Source organism: Toxorhynchites rutilus, chromosome 3 (genome assembly GCF_029784135.1).
Source record: "Toxorhynchites rutilus septentrionalis strain SRP chromosome 3, ASM2978413v1, whole genome shotgun sequence".
Taxonomy (NCBI): domain Eukaryota; kingdom Metazoa; phylum Arthropoda; class Insecta; order Diptera; family Culicidae; genus Toxorhynchites; species Toxorhynchites rutilus.
In genome coordinates this window covers 142,429,306-142,448,924 of record NC_073746.1, presented here as the reverse complement: position 1 = coordinate 142,448,924, position 19,619 = coordinate 142,429,306, and the positions used below count along the sequence as shown (strand labels likewise).

At 38.8% G+C, this 19,619-nt stretch overlaps 1 protein-coding gene across 5 annotated transcripts in view; it reads right to left on the bottom strand.

Moving 5' to 3' along the window:
• The window catches only part of LOC129779928 (cGMP-dependent protein kinase, isozyme 2 forms cD4/T1/T3A/T3B), a 502,476-nt gene that overhangs the window by 429,926 nt on the left and 52,931 nt on the right, over positions 1-19,619 (bottom strand). For all 5 annotated transcript variants that reach the window (XM_055787708.1, XM_055787707.1, XM_055787710.1 and 2 more), the window contains one exon: positions 4,607-5,507. In XM_055787708.1, coding sequence (XP_055643683.1) covers positions 4,607-5,457 — 851 coding nt within the window. In that variant the 5' untranslated portion in view covers positions 5,458-5,507. The remainder of the gene's footprint in view (positions 1-4,606; positions 5,508-19,619) is intronic.

Below are 19,619 nucleotides of genomic sequence, written 5' to 3'. Positions count from 1 at the left end.
AACATGGTTTTACTGATGAGAAAAATTTATAATTGTGTTCGGTATTGGTAATTATCTTATATCACATTGGTGAGTTTTTTTTCTTTATTTCATCCATACATAACATAGGAGGCATCTCGTCTAGAAAAACAGAGGGCGGTTTTCATCATATCTCGTTCCACTTCTGATCTGCACCATCCAACGACTGTTTACCATCTTTCTGTCATCATCATTCGGTATACGCTGGTGGAGTGAACAAACAATATCCAACAACCAAACAAAACGGCCCTTTTCAGAGCCACCAAATCAATATCAAAGAATTTAACGATGTCATTCTTCAAACATATCCAAAATCAACAGATAGCCTAACGGAATCCTACGTCAACTATACGGTTGTGTCTCGGACACAACCCTCCTGTGACTTTCTTTCATCTATACTTTTTCTTCCAAAAAATCTGTACTATCAAAAAAATTGTTGCAAATGAAAATCTATTTTATTAGCAAGCAAAGTATTGCACAAAACTCAATTTACTCATTTGTTCAATGATGATCTTGCTGAACTTAAATTATATACCATCAGTAATAAAAGTTTAGAGCTGCCCGCTGTTTGATAAAATTTTTGGATCTCAAGATAGCGTTCGTTGTGATGTTGCTAAGCTGATTTCATTTGTTGATTTTATAATTTGAAAAAATACTTTCGGCGGTTGCCGAAGAGTGAAGAAGCATTTTGAGAATATCAAAAACGTAGTAAGAAACACATAACGCTTCATATATTGAGTTTTGGTTTTGGTTGGGGTGGCATATTTTCCCAGGTTCAAAACAACAAAAGAAACCCCTTGGAGAGCAAAATGTGATAAGGTATATCAGCTTTAGAAAACATAACATTGTTAGTCGTTATCCTGTGGTGGCTCATTTTCCCCCAAACAGCAGAATTTCGAATACAAATTAATCGCTAAAATCAAGAAAAATGATTTGACTGATGATTTGTCGAAGATATCAGGTCGAATAATTTGAATTTCACGGGAAATTCCTTAAATACGATGCGCGTAAAATTACATTCGAATTGCTACCGTGAGAGAAACTTCTGTGTTAATTATTATTATTATTTTTTTACATTTTACAGTTTCATCCATAACAAGGTGTCCTAAATAGCTTCAAATGTTCTAATAATAGGATAATCAAGAAGTAGTTAAGGTTTGTTATAACTGTTATAGATATCCTTGGAAAATATCTGCCTTTCGCCGACCATTGTTTTAATTTTTTTCTTAAAATTTAAAAAGCTTCCTTTTGCTTTTATTTAAAAGTAATTGAAACATTCTTTAAATATATTTTGTAATGTAAAAACGATTTATACCCTTTAATGTTTTACCTATTAGAGCCATCTCAAAAGAGATCTTTTATTTTAAGCGAGTTTTTTACTTCAATACTTCATTATAGTTTTAAAAAATTGAAATAATTTGATATAATTTACTATAAGTCATTCATTTACTTTCACTTCGTCTTATATTTAAAAAAAAAACATCTCACAGATTGACAAATCTTAAATACTAGCTAATATTCCTAACTCTACGCTTAAAAACACATTTAGATACGTTAAAATCGAAGTGTCATTGAACTTCATTAAACGCACGAGAGCAGCTGGACAAAGGACAGTCTTACCCGTACGACGTTCTATGTGGCCGTATCGCCAATAGTTGTCTTCCACGGAGCTGTCTGGTGGTAGCGTAAAACCGTATTTCGCTGATTAACTCCGCACAGTCGATGTTTCCGGACAGTAAATCAAAGACAAACAGACGTTGAATTTTCTTCCGCCTCGCCGAAAGCGTTTCTATGTCAATAAGCATGCAGCGACTCTCGTAATCAGGAATATGAGCGGGGTCATTCCGTGGCAGTTGTCTTAAGGCGTAGCGAATGAAACAGCGTTGCACTTATTCGATCCTGATGATGTGTGTTGTATGGTAAGGAGCCCACACGCATGCTGCGTATTCAACGACACTTCGAACCATTGAGCTGTACAGAGCCTTCAGCGTGTACGGGTCACGGAAGGACTGCGTGTTCCGCCGGATAAACCCTAGAACAGCGTATCCTTTTGCGATGACGTTGTTGATGTGTTCGGTAAACTTTAGTTTGATGTCGAGAATTACCCCGAGATCTCGAATGGAGTTAACGCGATCGATAACAGCAGAGCCGATGATGTAGTCATGATTGTGATTGTCTTGCACTTGCTGATGTTCAACTCCATGCCATTATCAGCACACCATGCAACCAATTCATTCACGTCAGCTTGTAGAGTACAGCAGTCCAATATGGAAGAGATTTTCCTAAATATTTTTAGGTCATCAACGTAGAAAAGCTTACCATGCCTCAGATGTCTGGCGAGATCATTGACGAACAGAATGAAAATCAAGGGCCCAAGAACGCTCCCTTGAAGGACGCCGGATGAAATATCATTTGTACGGGAACGAGCACTTCCAACTCTCACGAAAGCTTTTCTATCGGTTAGATACGATCTGAGCCACTCAGTTATCCATTCAGGAAGTCCAATATGTTTGAGTTTCGCGATAGCCAGTTCGTGGGGGACTTTATCAAAAGCTTTCGAAAAATCAAAATAGATAGCATCTACCTGACTGCGACTTTCTACAGTTTCTGGCAGAACGCTCATGTAACTCATCAGATTTGAAACGGATGAACTTTTCTTCACAAAACCATGTTGAGCATCAGTTATGAACGGACGAACCGCATTAAAGAGACTCCGATGGACGAGTTCTTCAAAAACTTTAGCAATGCAGCATAGTATCGAGATTCCTCGGTAGTTACCAATGGCGTGAACACTACCAGACTTGTGGATTGGAGTGATCGATGCCATCTTCCACACCTCTGGAAACCTACGCTCGCTCAGGGAACGGTTGAAGATTATGCTGATAGGAGTTTTCAATGCATCTGCACATTCCTTTAGAAATGCTGGAGGTAGACAGTCTGTACCGGCACCCTTGGAAGCGTCAAGGTTTTTCAAAACTGCAGCTACGTCATTTGGAGCGAAAGTTAATAGCGGAAGGTTTATGTCAAACGATGGAATGTTTCGACCAGCCGCTGAAAAACTGTGAGTGTCACGATTGTGCACGCTACTAAAAAAGTCCGCGAAAAAGTCAGCGATATTCTCGGGCGAGTCCGCAGTAGCTCAATTATGCGTCATTCTTAAGGGAATTCGATTAGTATTTTTCAGGTTCCTAATGTAGGACCAGAAAGATGCTGGATCACGTTTCAAATTTGATTCGGTGCGGTTGTTGTAATTTCGAAACGCGTTTTCTTGACATTCATTGTGAAGCGTTTCAAGGTGTTCTAATCTATCCCTGTTGCACGAAGATCTTTCGCGGAAAAAACGTTTACGTGATTCCGAACGATATTACGAAGATGTCGTCGTTCTGGTGTCTACCAAGGGAGTTTTGAGTGAACTGCGGAACTCCTGTGTTTTCGTGGAACTTGATCGTCGAGTATGCCAAAAACATAGTGCAGCTGTCTGGTCTGTGGATGCGTCGCCAAGTATAGCATCCCAGTCAACCGCCGCAAGCAGGTCATTAAGCGCTACGAAGTCACATCGTTTAAAATCGAAATCATATTAATAAAATCAATATTAATAAAAATAAAAATAATTTGATATAATTTACTATAAGTCATTACTAGAATACATTTATAACACAGTTGCCGTTTTTGGGTTATATGCATTCATGAAAGCATCAAAAAAATCCTGAAGTCAGTATAAACCAATACTGGAGATATTGAATATGCAAAGATACTTAATTAGCTCATATCTCCACATCCACAAAGTTTGAACAAACTCTGAAATGATGCCGCCAACTCCGAAACGAATTTGCAGGCATGTAAATATTTTTTTGGTTTTTAAAACAGTCAGTAGCTAATAAATCGGTAACGATACGGGATATAAATTTTTCTCTCATGACATAAACACTACAATATGTTGAACCGGAGAATGAATTTCAAACAATTTCGATTAGTCGAATTCATGTAAAAAAAGCATCCCCATGAGAGGAAACAAGATACAGCGAATGAAGGACAAAACCACAAAACTCCGTAAAAATACCATATCTTTGTGGAAATACATATTTATAGTTTCTTTTCAACATAACACATTTCGATTATTTCCGTTTTTTAACATATTGAGCCCCGACCGAGCTAGGGGACCGACAATGAACTTTCTGCCTGGCTAACATCGGTCCCTGTTTAACGATAGAGGTCTTCCACATCTTCCACATCATTGTTACTGTCATTCCCATTTCCGATTCTCTTCCAGCGAAAAATCCACTGTCGGTCCGATGAGACCGGCGCGAATCAGACGGAAAATTCAGTGTCAGTCCCCATGAACGGGCTCAACGTGTTGTTATTATATACGTTTAGGAAAAGTCGAATGTTAAAAATAAGATTTACTAGAAAAAACAGGTTCGTGCAATCAATTATCTTTAGTTATTTCGCATTCAATAACATCAACAGTGTCGCAGCAAATACCACGCATATGAATGTAGTGCAAAAATGTTTGGTTCCTTCAAAAAAATGTTCGAAATAGTTTTTTTTTTTTCAAATAAAAATATAATGAACAATCATCTTCACTAACCTTTCATCCTTGTCGTATTTGGGGAACGCCACGTGCATCAGTTCCAGCACCGAAATGTCCCGCTGTGGTTCGGCGGAAATACCCTGAGCACGCTGCCGCTGCACTCCTCCGTGAGCGCCCATTTTCCTGCCGCCTGGTGATACAACCACCGTGGTACCCCCACTCGTTCGGAACACACTCTGGAACTTGTCCAGATGACTTTTCAGTTCCGCCACTTCCTCGTGCTTGAGGCGGACGCAATCTTCCAGCTCGCGGATGCGCATATCCCGTGCCTGGATCATTTTGAGCAGTTCCTGCTCCCGTGCGGTTAGATTCAAGACAGCGGGATCATTGATGAAGAGGTTCTGCTGAAAATCGCCCTGCAGCAGGACCATCTGTTTGATGCTGCCAACCCCGGCATCGAGATTGTTGTTGACGGAATCGACCTGACCGAGGGTCGCGGTTTGTTGGCTTGCGATGGACGCGGCCAGCTCACCACTGTTTTCGTTCATCGTGCCGACGGCGGTTGACGCGACGAGATGCGTTGACGGTGTAGTAGTAATTAGCTCTTTTCCCGCGAAACCGTGAGAAGCAACTGACGGCGACGACGGCGCACCCGACGGCGGCACTTGCTTGCTAGGGGCAACACTATGGCACTGCGGAACAGCGGACTGGGACTGGGACTGGGGGACCGCGGAGCCGAACGCGAGGCCGAGTCCGTTCGTTGGCGCGGCGAAGTTCGCGTACTTCAGCAAACGCACGAGATGCTGCGTATCGAGTGCGGTTGCGCCGCACAGGACCGTTTGCGTCTCCTGCTCAACGGCCGCCGGTCGCCGTGACGCGAAGCACAGCCCGTCAAAACACACGCGCATCCACGCTATTTTTCCTGGTTCTAACCCGTGGTGTCATAAAAATGAATTATCTAGAAGAGAAGGAAAAGAAAGGGAAAAGTTATTAGCCAAGGAAGTGACCATGCGCGCACAGGCACAATCTGCTGGAATTAGAATCGGAAACATTAATTATTTGCACAAATCGGTAGCCCCCGTCTGCGTCGCGTTGATGTGCTATGTTGGGGAAAATCCTCCGAGTGTTCCGATTTGGTGCTATGATACGCACGATGATGGATATTTGCAATTCTGTTTAAGAGTTAATCTTTTTTTGATGACCTGCTTTTTGGTACAATGTTTGAACGGGGGGAGTGTGTGTTCTTGATGCTCTCAATTTGTGAGATTAACAGAGATTTATCGACCCATCCAAGGAAAATGCGGGGCGGAGCAATTCAAATGAAGATTTATTTCTTATTTACCATAACAGAAACATAGGAATCGTTTCCGTGATTTCGAGTACTGCGTTCTTAGAAAATCATATCTGTCGGTAATCGTTCCGAGTATAACTTTGAGGAGAGCCTCATTTGACGTGGAAATTCAGATGATGGAACGGATTCGAATAGTTTTAATGAAACTTTAAACACGCATTTGACTTAGGAGACGAATTATTTTCCACGAGTGGATCTATGTTTTATGACAGTAATCTTTCAAAGGACGTATATATTTTGGCATGGACTCTATAAGAAAATTGTTCGCGTGGAAATCTTTGGTTATATACGAAAAAAGTTATTTAGGAACGAGTTGCAGCGAACTGAAAAAATATATACACTAAGAAAAAAAAGCAATTGAGGGGCTCAGAATGCAAGGGGTGTAAGTGACTTGATCGTTTTCTCTTCATCAACTTTTTATTTAGTTAATAACTCAACTGCAAAAACTTTCCAATTTAAGTTTGCTATAGAATCCGATAGATGAGGTTCTGACCTATTTTCCACGTTGGTAAATACAGCTGGGAATGTATTTGCAGCTAAGTTATGACCCAAAGAGAGAGTCGATGTAGAAAAATCGATCAAGTCACTTACACCCCTTTCATTCTAAGCCCCTCATTTAATATATTTTCATATTATTTACATATATTTCTTTCTATTATCTTTATTCAGCGATTCCATGCCAAACCGATACAGTGGTTCTCAGATGTTCGTGAAAAGTGGTAGTTTTGTTCCTTACCGCAAAATATGAGACCCGTATTTTTTTTTATTTTTTATTTATAACTAGCTGACCCGGCAAACTTCGTCCCGCCCAAAATTTGATTTTTGTTATCAATACCTTCAAACATTCACATTTGCTTACTAAACGCAAGTTCATGGGTCCAATCGCAGAACTGTTCATTAATTGATCTTCTAATCGGCCCCGTTGAATTTACCTTTTACTACAAAATTCTAAGTACTCCTACCGAAACTCATCATTATAATATCAGATTATTTTCAGACACAATTTTCGTTCAAGATTTTTTAACCACTTGCAAATAACATGTTTCTCCGTTACATGGAATAAATGTTTGATACAGAAAATATGATAGAATAAAGACAATCCCCCCCCCTCCGCTTCATGCTTTAGAGAGGGGGGAGGAATGCCTATTCACCATAGAAATTTTTCTTGTCCCCTAAATCTTCACATGCCAAATTTGGCTCCATTTGCTTGATTAGTTTTCGAGTTAGCAGAAATTTGTGTTTCATTTGTGTGGAGTGGGGGGGGGGTGGAGTGTCTGACCACCGTATTAACATTTATTGCACCCTAAAACGTCCATATGCCTAATTTGGTTTCATTTGCTTGATCAATTCTCGAGTAATGCAAAAATTTGTGTTTCATTTGTATGGCAAAAATAGTAAATATATGATGATTGTATCTCTTGGAATATAAATTAACATGTATAAGGTATAAGATCAGATGAATAAAAATGAATTTAATGTGACAAAATATCACAAGTTTTATTACATTTGGATTGAAATAAAGACCTCTAAAACACTAATTCAACATTTTTATTATCATTATTTACTTTTTTATTTTGGGTTGGCTTTCTGCACAGGAAGAAGAAATAAACTTAATTTCAAGAAAATATTGAAAAAGTTTTTGTTAGAAAAACTTTTTTTCTACCATTTATCTACTATTTCATCAAAATCTGAGATGACCATTTTGAGAAAATCGACTTTTAGTTTTTAAAATAAATTTGTTTCAGTGTAGAATTTCAAAAAAAAGTTTTTCAGTATTTTTTTCTGAAAATTCAATTATTTTCCTAAAACTCTTCTATAGATCACTTTTTTGTAGGACTTACCATTTTCGAGTAAAAAATTTTATTAAAAAAATGGTCAAAAATATTTGGCCCTTTTCATATGTTAGACTAGATAAATTTTCGGAAAACTAAGTATGCCCAGTTTGTTGATTAGGTAAGGTCTTCACGCCCAGAAAGTTTAACTAAGTTCTGAGAGGGTCATGCCAACATCTGGTCGAGTTGGCGCGAAATATGTCTATTACGGTAGTGAGAGGTAGACACTTGCTTTTTAGTTTTGGTCATGGCTTTCACATTATCCGACCACTGGTATGAACGATATTACAGATGGTTAGTTTAATGATTTCTTTAGTGATAAAACATAGTTTCCATGCTGAAAAAGCTTTTTTCGCATTTGTACTTTCAATTGCTATTTTTGCAATCGTAAGTGACTTTGCCATACTATTTCGCAGATAATCGGAGTTCTACTGTAAAATAATGAGGTATTCCTGAAGGTAAATTGCCTTCTTCTTGTTCTTCAATCGGTTCGATCGAAATCGAATTTTAAATTATGCAATTCGTTCGACTCAAATCCGACCGGACACTACAAACGTGACATCACTGCCTTGACGCAAAAAAAACAACAAAATAATTCGAAGTCGAACGGGTTGCGAGATTAATTTCCCTTCGATGATTTCAAATCGATCGAGTTAAGAACGAGGGTAGTTATATAAAACAGTGAAAAATGCGTACAGAGACATTATAGATTAGTTGAAAAAATGCTGTGGTTAAAAAGGGATGAAATGCACAGTTCGTTTACGGAAACTACTGTGGAAGATGATACTCTATTTAAATGCGTTTTTCTCTAGCTTTTCTTGCCTATATAAAAAAGGATTGGAATGGCTTCAATGTCAAGGATTACTCGAAAAAAGAAATATATATATATATATATATATATATATATATATATATATATATATATATATATATATATATATATATATATATATATATATATAATAGGAGTACCGGTAAGTTAAAATTAATGCTTACAAATTGCCTATCGCTTGTGATAACTTTTTCCCATCGTTCTGGCAATTCACGGATCCCTTTGCGGAAATAATCGGCCGGTTTGTCGGCTAACGACGCATCGATCCAATTTTTGATTTCATCAAAATTGGTGAAGTGCTGGTCAACCAGGCCATGTTGCATCGATCGAAAAAGATAGCAATCTGACGGAGCAATGTCTGGAGAATATGGCGGGTAGGATAGGACCTCCCATTTCAGCGTTTCCAAGTATGTTTTGACCGGTTTCGCGACATGCAGCCGAGCATTGTCGTGCTACAAAATAACTTTATCGTGTCTTTGCGCGTATTGTGGCCGTTTTTCCTTTAGCGCACGGCTCAAACGCATCAATTGTCGTCGGTAGAGGTTCCCCATAATGGTTTCATTCGGTTTAGCAGATCATAGTACACCACACCCAGCTGGTCCCACCAAATAGACAGCATAACCTTCTGGACGTGAATAAAGGGTGTGTCACATCAAATTGCATCACGGAAAAAACGCTGTAGAAATTCGCCCAGTAGACCGATCCTTTTGAAAATTTTAGACAGTAAAATAAAAACTATTAAACAACTTTTGGCATTTTCTTTTTATTCATACTTCGAGCCCAAGCCCGTATGCTCGCACCTTCCTCTTTACCCCGTCCATAAGGTTCTGTACAACGTCAGGTTGTAGTTTTTTTTGAACAGAAATCCATTTTCTCTTGAAGTCCGCCTCCGATTTGACAACTTTTGGGTTCTTCCGGAGGGCCTGCTTCATAATCGCCCAATATTTCTCTATTGGGCGAAGCTCCGGCGCGTTGGGCGGGTTCATTTCCTTTGGCACGAAGGTGACCCCGTTGGCTTCGTACCACTCCAACACGTTCTTTGAATAGTGGCACGAAGCGAGATCCGGCCAGAAGATGGTCGGGCCCTCGTGCTGCTTCAATAGTGGTAGTAAGCGCTTCTGTAGGCACTCCTTAAGGTAAACCTGCCCGTTTACCGTGCCGGTCATCACGAAGGGGGCGCTCCGCTTTCCGCAAGAGCAGATCGCTTGCCACACCATGTACTTTTTGGCAAACTTGAATAGTTTCTGCTTGCGAATCTCCTCCGGAACGCTGAATTTGTCCTCTGCGGAGAAGAACAACAGGCCCGGCAGCTGACAAAAGTCCGCTTTGACGTAGGTTTCGTCGTCCATTACCAAGCAATGCGGCTTCGTCAGCATTTCGGTGTACAGCTTCCGGGCTCGCGTCTTCCCCACCATGTTTTGCCTTTCGTCGCGGTTAGGAGCCTTCTGAACCTTGTATGTACGCAGGCTCTCCCGCTGCTTGGTCCGCTGGACGAATGAACTTGACAAATTCAGATTTTTGGCGACATCCTGGACCGAACATCTCGGATCACGTCTAAACTGCTTAACTACGCGCTTGTGATCTTTTTCACTGACGGAGCATCCATTTTTGCCGGAAGATAGTTATTGTATTCTACACTATATACTTCAATTCAACTGACTTCTTACATATCTCTGAAAACTCAGAAAAATGAAGTGGTTCCATAGTTATGAAACGCAGTGTATGAGAACCGTTCGTTCTTTTTGATGATTAGCATCAAATACGTCAAATTCTGGGTAGTCGCGTTTATTCTTGTACTTGCATGTCCTTCAACAATTTCGTATATATTTCTGGTATACCATTAATTGTCAGTTGTCCATGATTAGAAACGGTTCACATGTGCATTGAAATTATGATTCCATTATCAGTACTGCCACGAAAGAAAGTTTATGTAGAACACAGATTACAGAATACAAAAATAATAGCAAATATTGTTCTAGCTGAACAATTCCACTACTAACAACTCGACATAACTCATCAAACCAACACAACAACACAGTTTTTTTTCTCTATATTATAGCATAGAATATGCTATTCTGCCGATTCAACGACAAAGCAACAACAATTCACACCCCTTTTACTAAGCTATTAATGAATCGTTTCGAAATTAATCATATCAAGAGAAGTTATGATCCTTCCATATGTAAAAAAGCTAACGAACACTTATTTCAAAATATTACTTGTTGTCATCAATCAGAGCGGATTTTTTTACCAGTTATGCCCAAGCAATTTAAATTTAAATGCGAACACTTAACAGATGTTTTGACAAATTTATAAAATCAATAAATTGAAATCGCGACTGGGTGCGAACGAGTTCTTCCAATATCACTAGCTACTGCTGCTGTTCGGTTCACCTGTTCCCCCACGAACGCTATTCAATGGCCAGCAACCGGTGAGGAGCGGCACCTTTTTGAGCGAAATTTGCAACAATATTTTTAATTTATACATTAAATTCGAGGCATTTCCTTGCGATTATTTTCCTCCTACTTGAACATCGATATATCGAAGTGCAGTTGGGGTTTTTTTTGCATCCTTCCTTTCAACACGATATGTCCACGATTGAACCCCTTCTGGCCAAATCGGCAAGTATTTAGACGGAGCTACGAAACGGTAGCAACCGTCGAGGCGCATTGGACATTCGTCGAAAAGCCCGAAGCGTCCGGGCATACATGATTAGTACATAAATATTTAATTGATTACGATTATTTTATAATTACGAGAGCAACGTTATCACGCACAGACCGGCGATTGGTTGCTGCCATATATAATGCTTTTTTTTTTGCCCAGTTATTTCTATTTTTCTTGCCAAACTGAGAAGCATTGCCTTCGAACCGTCGCGGGAAACGGCTTTGTGCAACGCGAGCTGCCGGAGCGGCTAAAGAACTGATCGCGATCGTAACCTGATCCACGACGGTTTACTATACCTTTGGGCTCGTGATCTAGTCGGGAGTTTTTTTTCCTACCACGGATTAATTACAATCATTAGAGACGATCGATAAAAGGCAGCATTAGGCGGTTTGGTCGCCACGAGTAGTGACGAAGGTGATATAGAATAGCGCACAGTTTATGGAAGACGTTCGCAGCGCATACAAGAGGTTTTGCCAATCGATTGATTTATAGCGGTAATCTACCGGTTGTATGTTGTACACCATACTTTGAGTGATGCATGTGCCAATTTGGTGCCTGCGTACTATGTGTCGGTGTCCAATCGGTGGATTCGGAGCCATCTATCATCGGTCTAACGATGTCCGATGCATTTTGTCGATGAGAGACTGCGATTGTTTGTGAATGAGGAACTAAGGTTGTGACTGAATTCAAAATTCTGCCACGTAAAGCTTAAAAATAGTCCAACGGTGAATCAATCCTTCAAACTACCTCTACCAGGAATGAGAGCGACCGGACGATGGCGTGATAGCAGATCAGGGCTGATCATCCGGCTGGAGGTCAATTAAAATGTAATTACTCTTCAGACAGTCGGTCGAGCGCGTGGTTCGTATTTTAGGACGTGGCTAAATTTAGACTACACCAGAACTGTCCGCATTCAATTTCTTGAGTCTACTTTGTGAAATATACTGACAAGTTTGATGTACTATACATTTTGCAAAATTGTAAAATACCCCAAATAGCACCATTCCGCGACAGTCGTTCGTTGGGTTAAAAATACACCTAACGCGCGCTTCATTTTCCCGCATAACCCGAGCGAAACGATAACAAAATAGCTGATAAAAACGAAAAAAAAGTGACCCGTTCTGCATTTTATGTTCTATTGGCCCACTCTGTTTACGTGACGAAGCGACAAAGATAATATGTGTCAATTCGGTTCAGCTTTGAAAAAGCAGCTGCTAAGTATAATTCATAGGACCTGAAGTAGAGTTAGCACTCGTTGTCGTGTGTGCGATGTTTTTTTTTTCAAATAGTTATCCGGACAGGAAAGACATTCGGGCAATGCTGGTGAGGTAAATGACACAAATGGTTGATTCATCTGATATGTGCAACTATATCCTATTAGCTGACCCGGCAAACTTCGTCCCGCACCAAATTTGTGTTTTGTTATCAATACCTTCAAACATCCACGATTTCTTACTATGAGCAAGTTCATGGGTCCAATCGCAGAACTGTTCATTGATTGATCTTCTAATCGACCCTGCTGAATTTACCTTTTACTATAAAATTCCTAGTATTTCTAACGAAACTCATCATTATAATATCAGATTATTTTCAGGCACAATTTTCGTTCAAGATTTTTCATCCACTTACAAATAACATGTTTCTGCATTACATGGAATAAATGTTTTATACAGAAAAAATGATTAAAGACAGCCCTAAATCGTGAAATTCCTTCCTCGAATTCTGCTCTTATCAACACATCCGGCGATCCTTTTTTTGGTATAGATAGAAGAAGATATAGGAGTGCGTTTCATCACATTAAAATACATTTCCAGTTTTGAACAAAGATCTCTTTTGCTAGCGCAAACATCAAATGGACTAACAGCTCTTGTCACTATGTAATTGTAGAACATATGGGAATTTAATTTTCCGAATTTTCCCTTTTTCCTTCAGAGTTTTCCGGAAATTTTCAATTGTCATGTTTGGTTGGAAGATTTTCGGTTGAAATATGTGTAATATTTTTATGGAACCCTTCATGGGACCATTCCAGAGGAGAAAGGGGTGTCATACCATTGTAGAAACATTTATTGGCCCCTAAACCTCCTTGTGCCTAATTTGGTTTTATTTGCTTGATTAATTTCCGAGCAATGCAGAAATTTGTCTTTCATTTGTATGGCAGCTCCTCCTTATAGGGGGGGGGGGAGTGGCCTCCCACCGTAAAACATTTATTTCACCCCAAAACTTCTACATGCCAAATTTGGTTTCATTTGCTTGATTAATTCTCGAGTTATGCAGAAATTTGTGTTTCATTTTTATGGCAGCCCTTCCTTAAAGAGGGGGGTGGAGAGTCTAACCACCATAGAAACATTTATTGCAGCCTAATACCTCAATGTATCTAATTTGGTTTCATTTGCTTGAATAATCCTCGAGTATTGTAGAAATTAGTGTTTCATTTGTATGGCGACAATTTGCTTGTTATTGTTTCTGTGTTGTGATTGTTTGTACGTTGATTTGTTAAGCTGTTGTGTTGTGTTTTGTTAACTGCTAGTGTGTAATACAAAAAATGTTTTATCAGGTGTTGTCCCGGGTGAAGAAGGTAAGTAACAATATGTATTCATATTCAAAAGCTAGACTAATTGCTTTTTGTTTACAGGTGCTGACTCAGGCTGATTTGCTGCGGATTTACGGATTTTGTAGTGTACAGTGCTTTTAATTTTGTGCGTTGAATAAAGTGTTTTGTGAAAATGAAGATTTGTGTTGTTTCTTTGTCCAGGCCGAAACAGGTGGTTAGATACTCCTCACCCCTCTCTATGGGGGGGCTGCCATACAAATGAAACACAATTTTTTGCATTACTCGAGAATTAATCAAGCAAATGAAACCAAATTAGGCAAATGAAGGTTTTAGGGTGCAATAACTGTTTCTATGGTGGTTAGATACTACACCCCCACCCCCCTCTGCCATACAAAAGCAACACAAATTTCTGCATAATTAGAAAGCTAATAAAGCAAATAGAACCAAATTTGACATGTAAAGGTTTTTGGAGGCAAGAAACGTTTCTATGGTAGTTTGATACTCCTTCCTCTTCTCTATGCGGGGGGCTACCATATAAATGAAGCATACATGCCTGCATAACTCAAGAACTTATCAAGAGAAGCGTCGGTAGTGTGATGCCAAAAAAAGGACTGTAATTTTGTGAAAAGTTTGAAGCGCTCGTTTGTAAGTGTATTTTCAGCTTTGTGAGTTTGAAAAAATGAACGCTTTAGAAACAGATCACTGAAACGCAAAACCTGGATCCGTTCGTTTGTTGACCTTTGTTTAAATTTTCAAATTTAATGCACCGAAGTGCTGGATTGTATGTGTGTATAGTGCGGAGCAGTTTTCCGAGCGAAAATCGGAGCAGGAGCGGAGAGCGGAGGATGAGAATCAGCTTTACGATGGATTCTACAAAGCTAAGTGCATCTATTCTTTTCTCTCTCTTTCTCTTAAATTATGCTTGAGTTCTTCATGAGTTCAGTTGCGTGTCGCTATTTTTTATTTTTTTCATCGTGCGGATGTGTATGTCGAAATAATGCCCTTACGATCCAGAATTCCAGACGTTAAATAACGAATCACGATAAATAAAATCCGAATCGTTTGTTTTTCTGGTTTTCACGAATTCTATTTAGCTTTATTATTTGATATACTGGGAAATCATGAAATCATAAATATTACGTCGCAGATAGGATATTAAAATTTATTCATCCAGTTGATCAGTTAACATTGTCATTTAATTGAATGCACGGCTCGTCTTCACGGAAGATCTAGATATTTTTCCGCTGTAATATATCATGGAAGCTTCTTCGCACGATCGCCAGCGTTAGTTCAATATCGAGATTTGTACCGAATATACTTGATCAAGGAAGTTATATGGTGATCTACATTATCATTACAGGCGATTTTAATATTGTTTTTACTTTTTTTGTTGAGATATCGTGAAGAATAGCAGTTCTCCCGGTTGTCTTGCTAGGTTGGGGAAGTTGTCTCGGTTACCTTCTCAGGTTTCCTAAACATAACTCTCCGTTGTCGTGATTGAAGTTTTACGAAGCGTACACGTGTTAAATAACGGAACATATCGCCGAGTCGATTGGTTTTATACGAGCTCTCGGTTACCTTCTCAGATTTCCCAAATATAGCTCTCCGTCGTTGTGTAGAGCCCAGCGTTGGTCCCTAGGGGGGATTTTGATGCGCGCTGATTGGAGGGCGCAGCAGGAAAAAGTCGGGGTTAACGTGTTAAAATCTAATTACTAAAAAATAAAAAATAAACAAAAACAAAAATAGTCAAAATTCTAAAAATCTAAGAATAAAAAATTTAAATCTGAAAATCTGAAAACTTAAAAAATTTAAATATTTAAAATCATAAATTTTAAAATTTGTCAATTTAAATATTTGAAAATTTGAAAATTTTCAAATTTAAGATTTTAGAATCACATCACTTACCGCAGTGAATCCTGATTTTTAACCATTCCCACTAACAACTATTCCTTCCTTGATAAACGCTAGGGAACCACGCTATAGAGGCGACGCTTCTGGCCTTCGGGCGGCGAATATCATACTAACATTCCTTCCTTTCCCCTGGTGACTGTAAGGACGTGGCCGGCGTCGTTATTGACCGTTTAAAGCTCGAATCACCGAAAATTGCACAATGAGAATGATTTGCTAGTCCCAAGCGTCATTCTGTGTGTTCATTGTGCAATTTGGTTGGTTCAGGTCAATCACGGAGAGCAACTACGAATTGTACAGTCTACCCAAGCTTAAGCTCAAGCTCGTTCATGCCTGCATAACTCAAGAACTTATCAAGCAACCAGAACGAAATATGGCATGTGGAGGTTTTATGATACAAGAAACGTTTCTTAAGTTAGTGTCAAACCTCTTCCCCTCTCTACTTTACGCTGTATAACTCGAGAACTAATCAAGCAAATGGAATCAAACTTGGCATATAGAGGTTTTAGGGATAGATAAACGTTTCTCCAGTGGTTCGACACTCTTCCCCTCTCTTTAAGGGGAGGCTGCCATACAAATGAAACACAAAATTCTGCATAGCTTGAGAACTAATAAAGCAAATGGAGCCAAATTAGGGATGTGAGGGTTTTTGGGTAGGAGAAGTGGGGTCATAGTGGTCACCCTAAAAAATATGCCCATTTCCAGCGTCCACATACCGATTCAATTCCCGTTTCTCGAAGAATATTATAGTTCAACTCATTGTTGTTCAAGATAGCAAACGGCTTTTACTATAAAAATTCAAAATAGAACACTTTTCATCATTAGAAAAAAAAAGTGAAAAATCGAACTTTTTTTTTTTTGCTTGGAGGTAAAGTGGTCACCTAGTGGGGGCAAAGTGGTCACTCGCACATATCAAGCTAAATGGGATAGATTTATGCGTCTTTTTCGTCCAAATTTGTTCAAATCATGTTAGCTATAATAGGTACATGTATGAAATAAGCTTGGCCTATTCACCTAGAGTCTGAATTTAAATTTTTTCTTGCATACAAAAACGTAGTAAGAAACACATAAAGTTCCGCATAATGAGGATTGGTTTAGTTGGAGTGGCATATTTATCCAGGGTCAAAGCCACTAAAGGATTCTCTTTAAGAGCAGAATGTGATGCGGTATACCAGCTTTAGTAAACAGAACATTGTAAGTTGTTATTCACCTATGACCACTTTGCCCCCAAACATCAAACTAATTTCTATGCTAATTAATCGCTGAGATTAAACAAAATATCTGTACACCTCTCCTAGAATATGTGAATAGTCGTCCAAACTGATGATTTTTCCAATATATCAGATTGAATAAACTAAATTTCACGAGAAATTCCTTAGATACCATGCGCACAGAACTACGGCCTAATGGCTACCGAGAGAGCAATTTCTGTTTTTATTAATATTTTGACATGCGACAGCTCTACTCAAAAGACTCAAAAGTCATTAAATGCTTCAAACATAAGGTGACTACCAATACGGCATCTATAGTCAATAGTTATACTACCAAACAAGAAGATGACCATTTTGCCCCCCATGAGCAATTTGCCCCCACTAATCCTACGAGAAATGTTTCTATGATGGTATGCCACTCCTCCCTTCCCTGGAATGGAGAGGGGGGTCCATAAAAATAATACACATATTCCAACCAAACATGACAAATGAAAGTTTTCGGAAAACTCTGAAGGAAAATGGGAAAATTCGGGAAATTCAATGCCCATGTGTTCTTCAATTACATATTGACAAGAGCTGTTAGTCCATTTGATGTTTGCGGTAACGAAATTGATCTTCGCTCGAAAGTTTTTTTTCATACATGCATTTATTGAATTTTCCATAATGTGAAAATAACAATATTTCCCACATATTTCCTCCACGTTTCATGAAGTTCTTCTTCAGCCGTCGCCATCTCTAAGTCTCGATGTATGACACTATTGCGGATGTACCAAGGGACACCAGTAATTTGTCTTAGCAGTTTATTTTCTACTCTTTCGATTATTTCGATGTCACTTGCTGAAGCTGTTTGCCGAAGTTGACAGCCGAAATGCCAAATAGGCTTCAGCATGGATTTGTATAGAAGTAGTTTGAACTCTAGTTTCAATTTCGACCTCCTTCCGATTAGCCAATGTATTTGTTTTGCTCGCAATTTCAATTGCGTTTTCTTTGCTTCTAAGGTAAATGATTTTGGTTTGTCCAGTCGAAAATATGATCATGATTTGTCCACTTTTTTCTAATTCAGCACACCTTTGTTAAATCAGGTTTTCAAATGTTTCATAACATATACATAAAATTGTCTTTTTCATGATTTACAGTAGTTTTATAGTATATTTTTACGAAATCACATGTTTTAAGGCACGTATTCAGACCTTTTCTGGATTACAACACTTATAAATATTGTAAACATCATTCTTGCACACGATTTGTATCAGATTTACATAGCTAAACCATAAAATTAATGTATTTTGATGAACTCAATGCTGATCATGAGTTGTCCAATTCAATAATGTTGTTTTATCCACATGATATCTAGGCAACCGCTTGGTGCGCTGCAGTTTGTTTGTTGTGTCCTTCGCACATAGCAGAAATAAAGTTTCTCTATGTTGAGTGTGTTGAGGAGAACACTTTTAAAATGCCCAAGAAAATGTGTGAACGTGGACACATTTTGTTTCATTTACTTTAATTCTCCATTTTTGAAGCCACTTTTCCACGTTCGAAAGTGGGAATGGATTTGAATGTGATAAAACGTCTTCTATCTTTATAAATAAAAATGGATCGCCGAATATGTTAGATAAGAGCAAAACTCAAGAAAGGAATTGTCCGATTTAGGGCTGTTTATTATTCTATCATATTTTCTGTATCAAACATTTATTCCATGTAATGGAGAAACATGTTATTTGCAAGTGGATGAAAAATCCTGCACGAGAATTGTGTCTGAAAATAATCTCATATTATAATGTCGAGTATTGGTAGAAGTACAGAAATAAAGTAAAAAATAATTTTAAAGGGTAGATCAGAAGATCAATCAATGAACAGTTTTGCGATTGGACCCATGGACGTGCGCTCAGTAAAAAAAAAAAATTGGATGTGAAAACGAAAAATAAATTTTGGGCAGGACGAAGTTTGCCGGGTCAGCTGGGTACTAAATAAAAATGATGCAATATTTCGTTGAGATTGCGAATAAGATGAAGTTAGTGACGGTGAAAGATGGTAATAATGCTATGATGAAAGCCATTCACTATTACCCATTTCATATTAAATACTAGCTTTTATAGTTCTTCAAGCTAATATCCTATTTGTTCTTGACGTTTATAACTCCCCACAACTCAACAGGTATGAAACAAAAGAAAAGTTGTGCCTCATCGCAAACCCCCATTTTAGCCTTCTGACCGCCCGAATGCGTGAAGGACGCCATGAATCACGGTTCTGATAACGGAGTCAATGCTAATTCAGCACCAGAACGCTATCGGGTGAGTGCGAATGTTGGCGTGTTGACCTGAATTCATCAACCGGCTCTCAATTAGCTTGGAGCAACGGTGTGCCCCGATAGCACCAACCAGTCCATAGCGTTCTAAAGACACGTCATGAAACGCTAGAGCTGCACGATGTTATGCGGGTGAATGAGTAATGTGTGCATTGAGCGCCACGAGCTTTGGGTTATCTGGCTGCCGATCAGTTGATGTGCGCAGAAATGTTTTTTTTTCTGTGTTTTAGATATGAACATAACCTTTGTCAGGAATTTGTGTTTTTCGTTGTTCTATTTTCGACAGCGTAGAGTGCTAAAGTTGGTCTCTGTCATGCCTAATTAGGTTTAAGTTTTTATGTGATACTAAAAAAAAGACTGTGAGTACAACATACGGTGCAGGGATTAGAACGATTGAAGAAAAAGGTTATTAC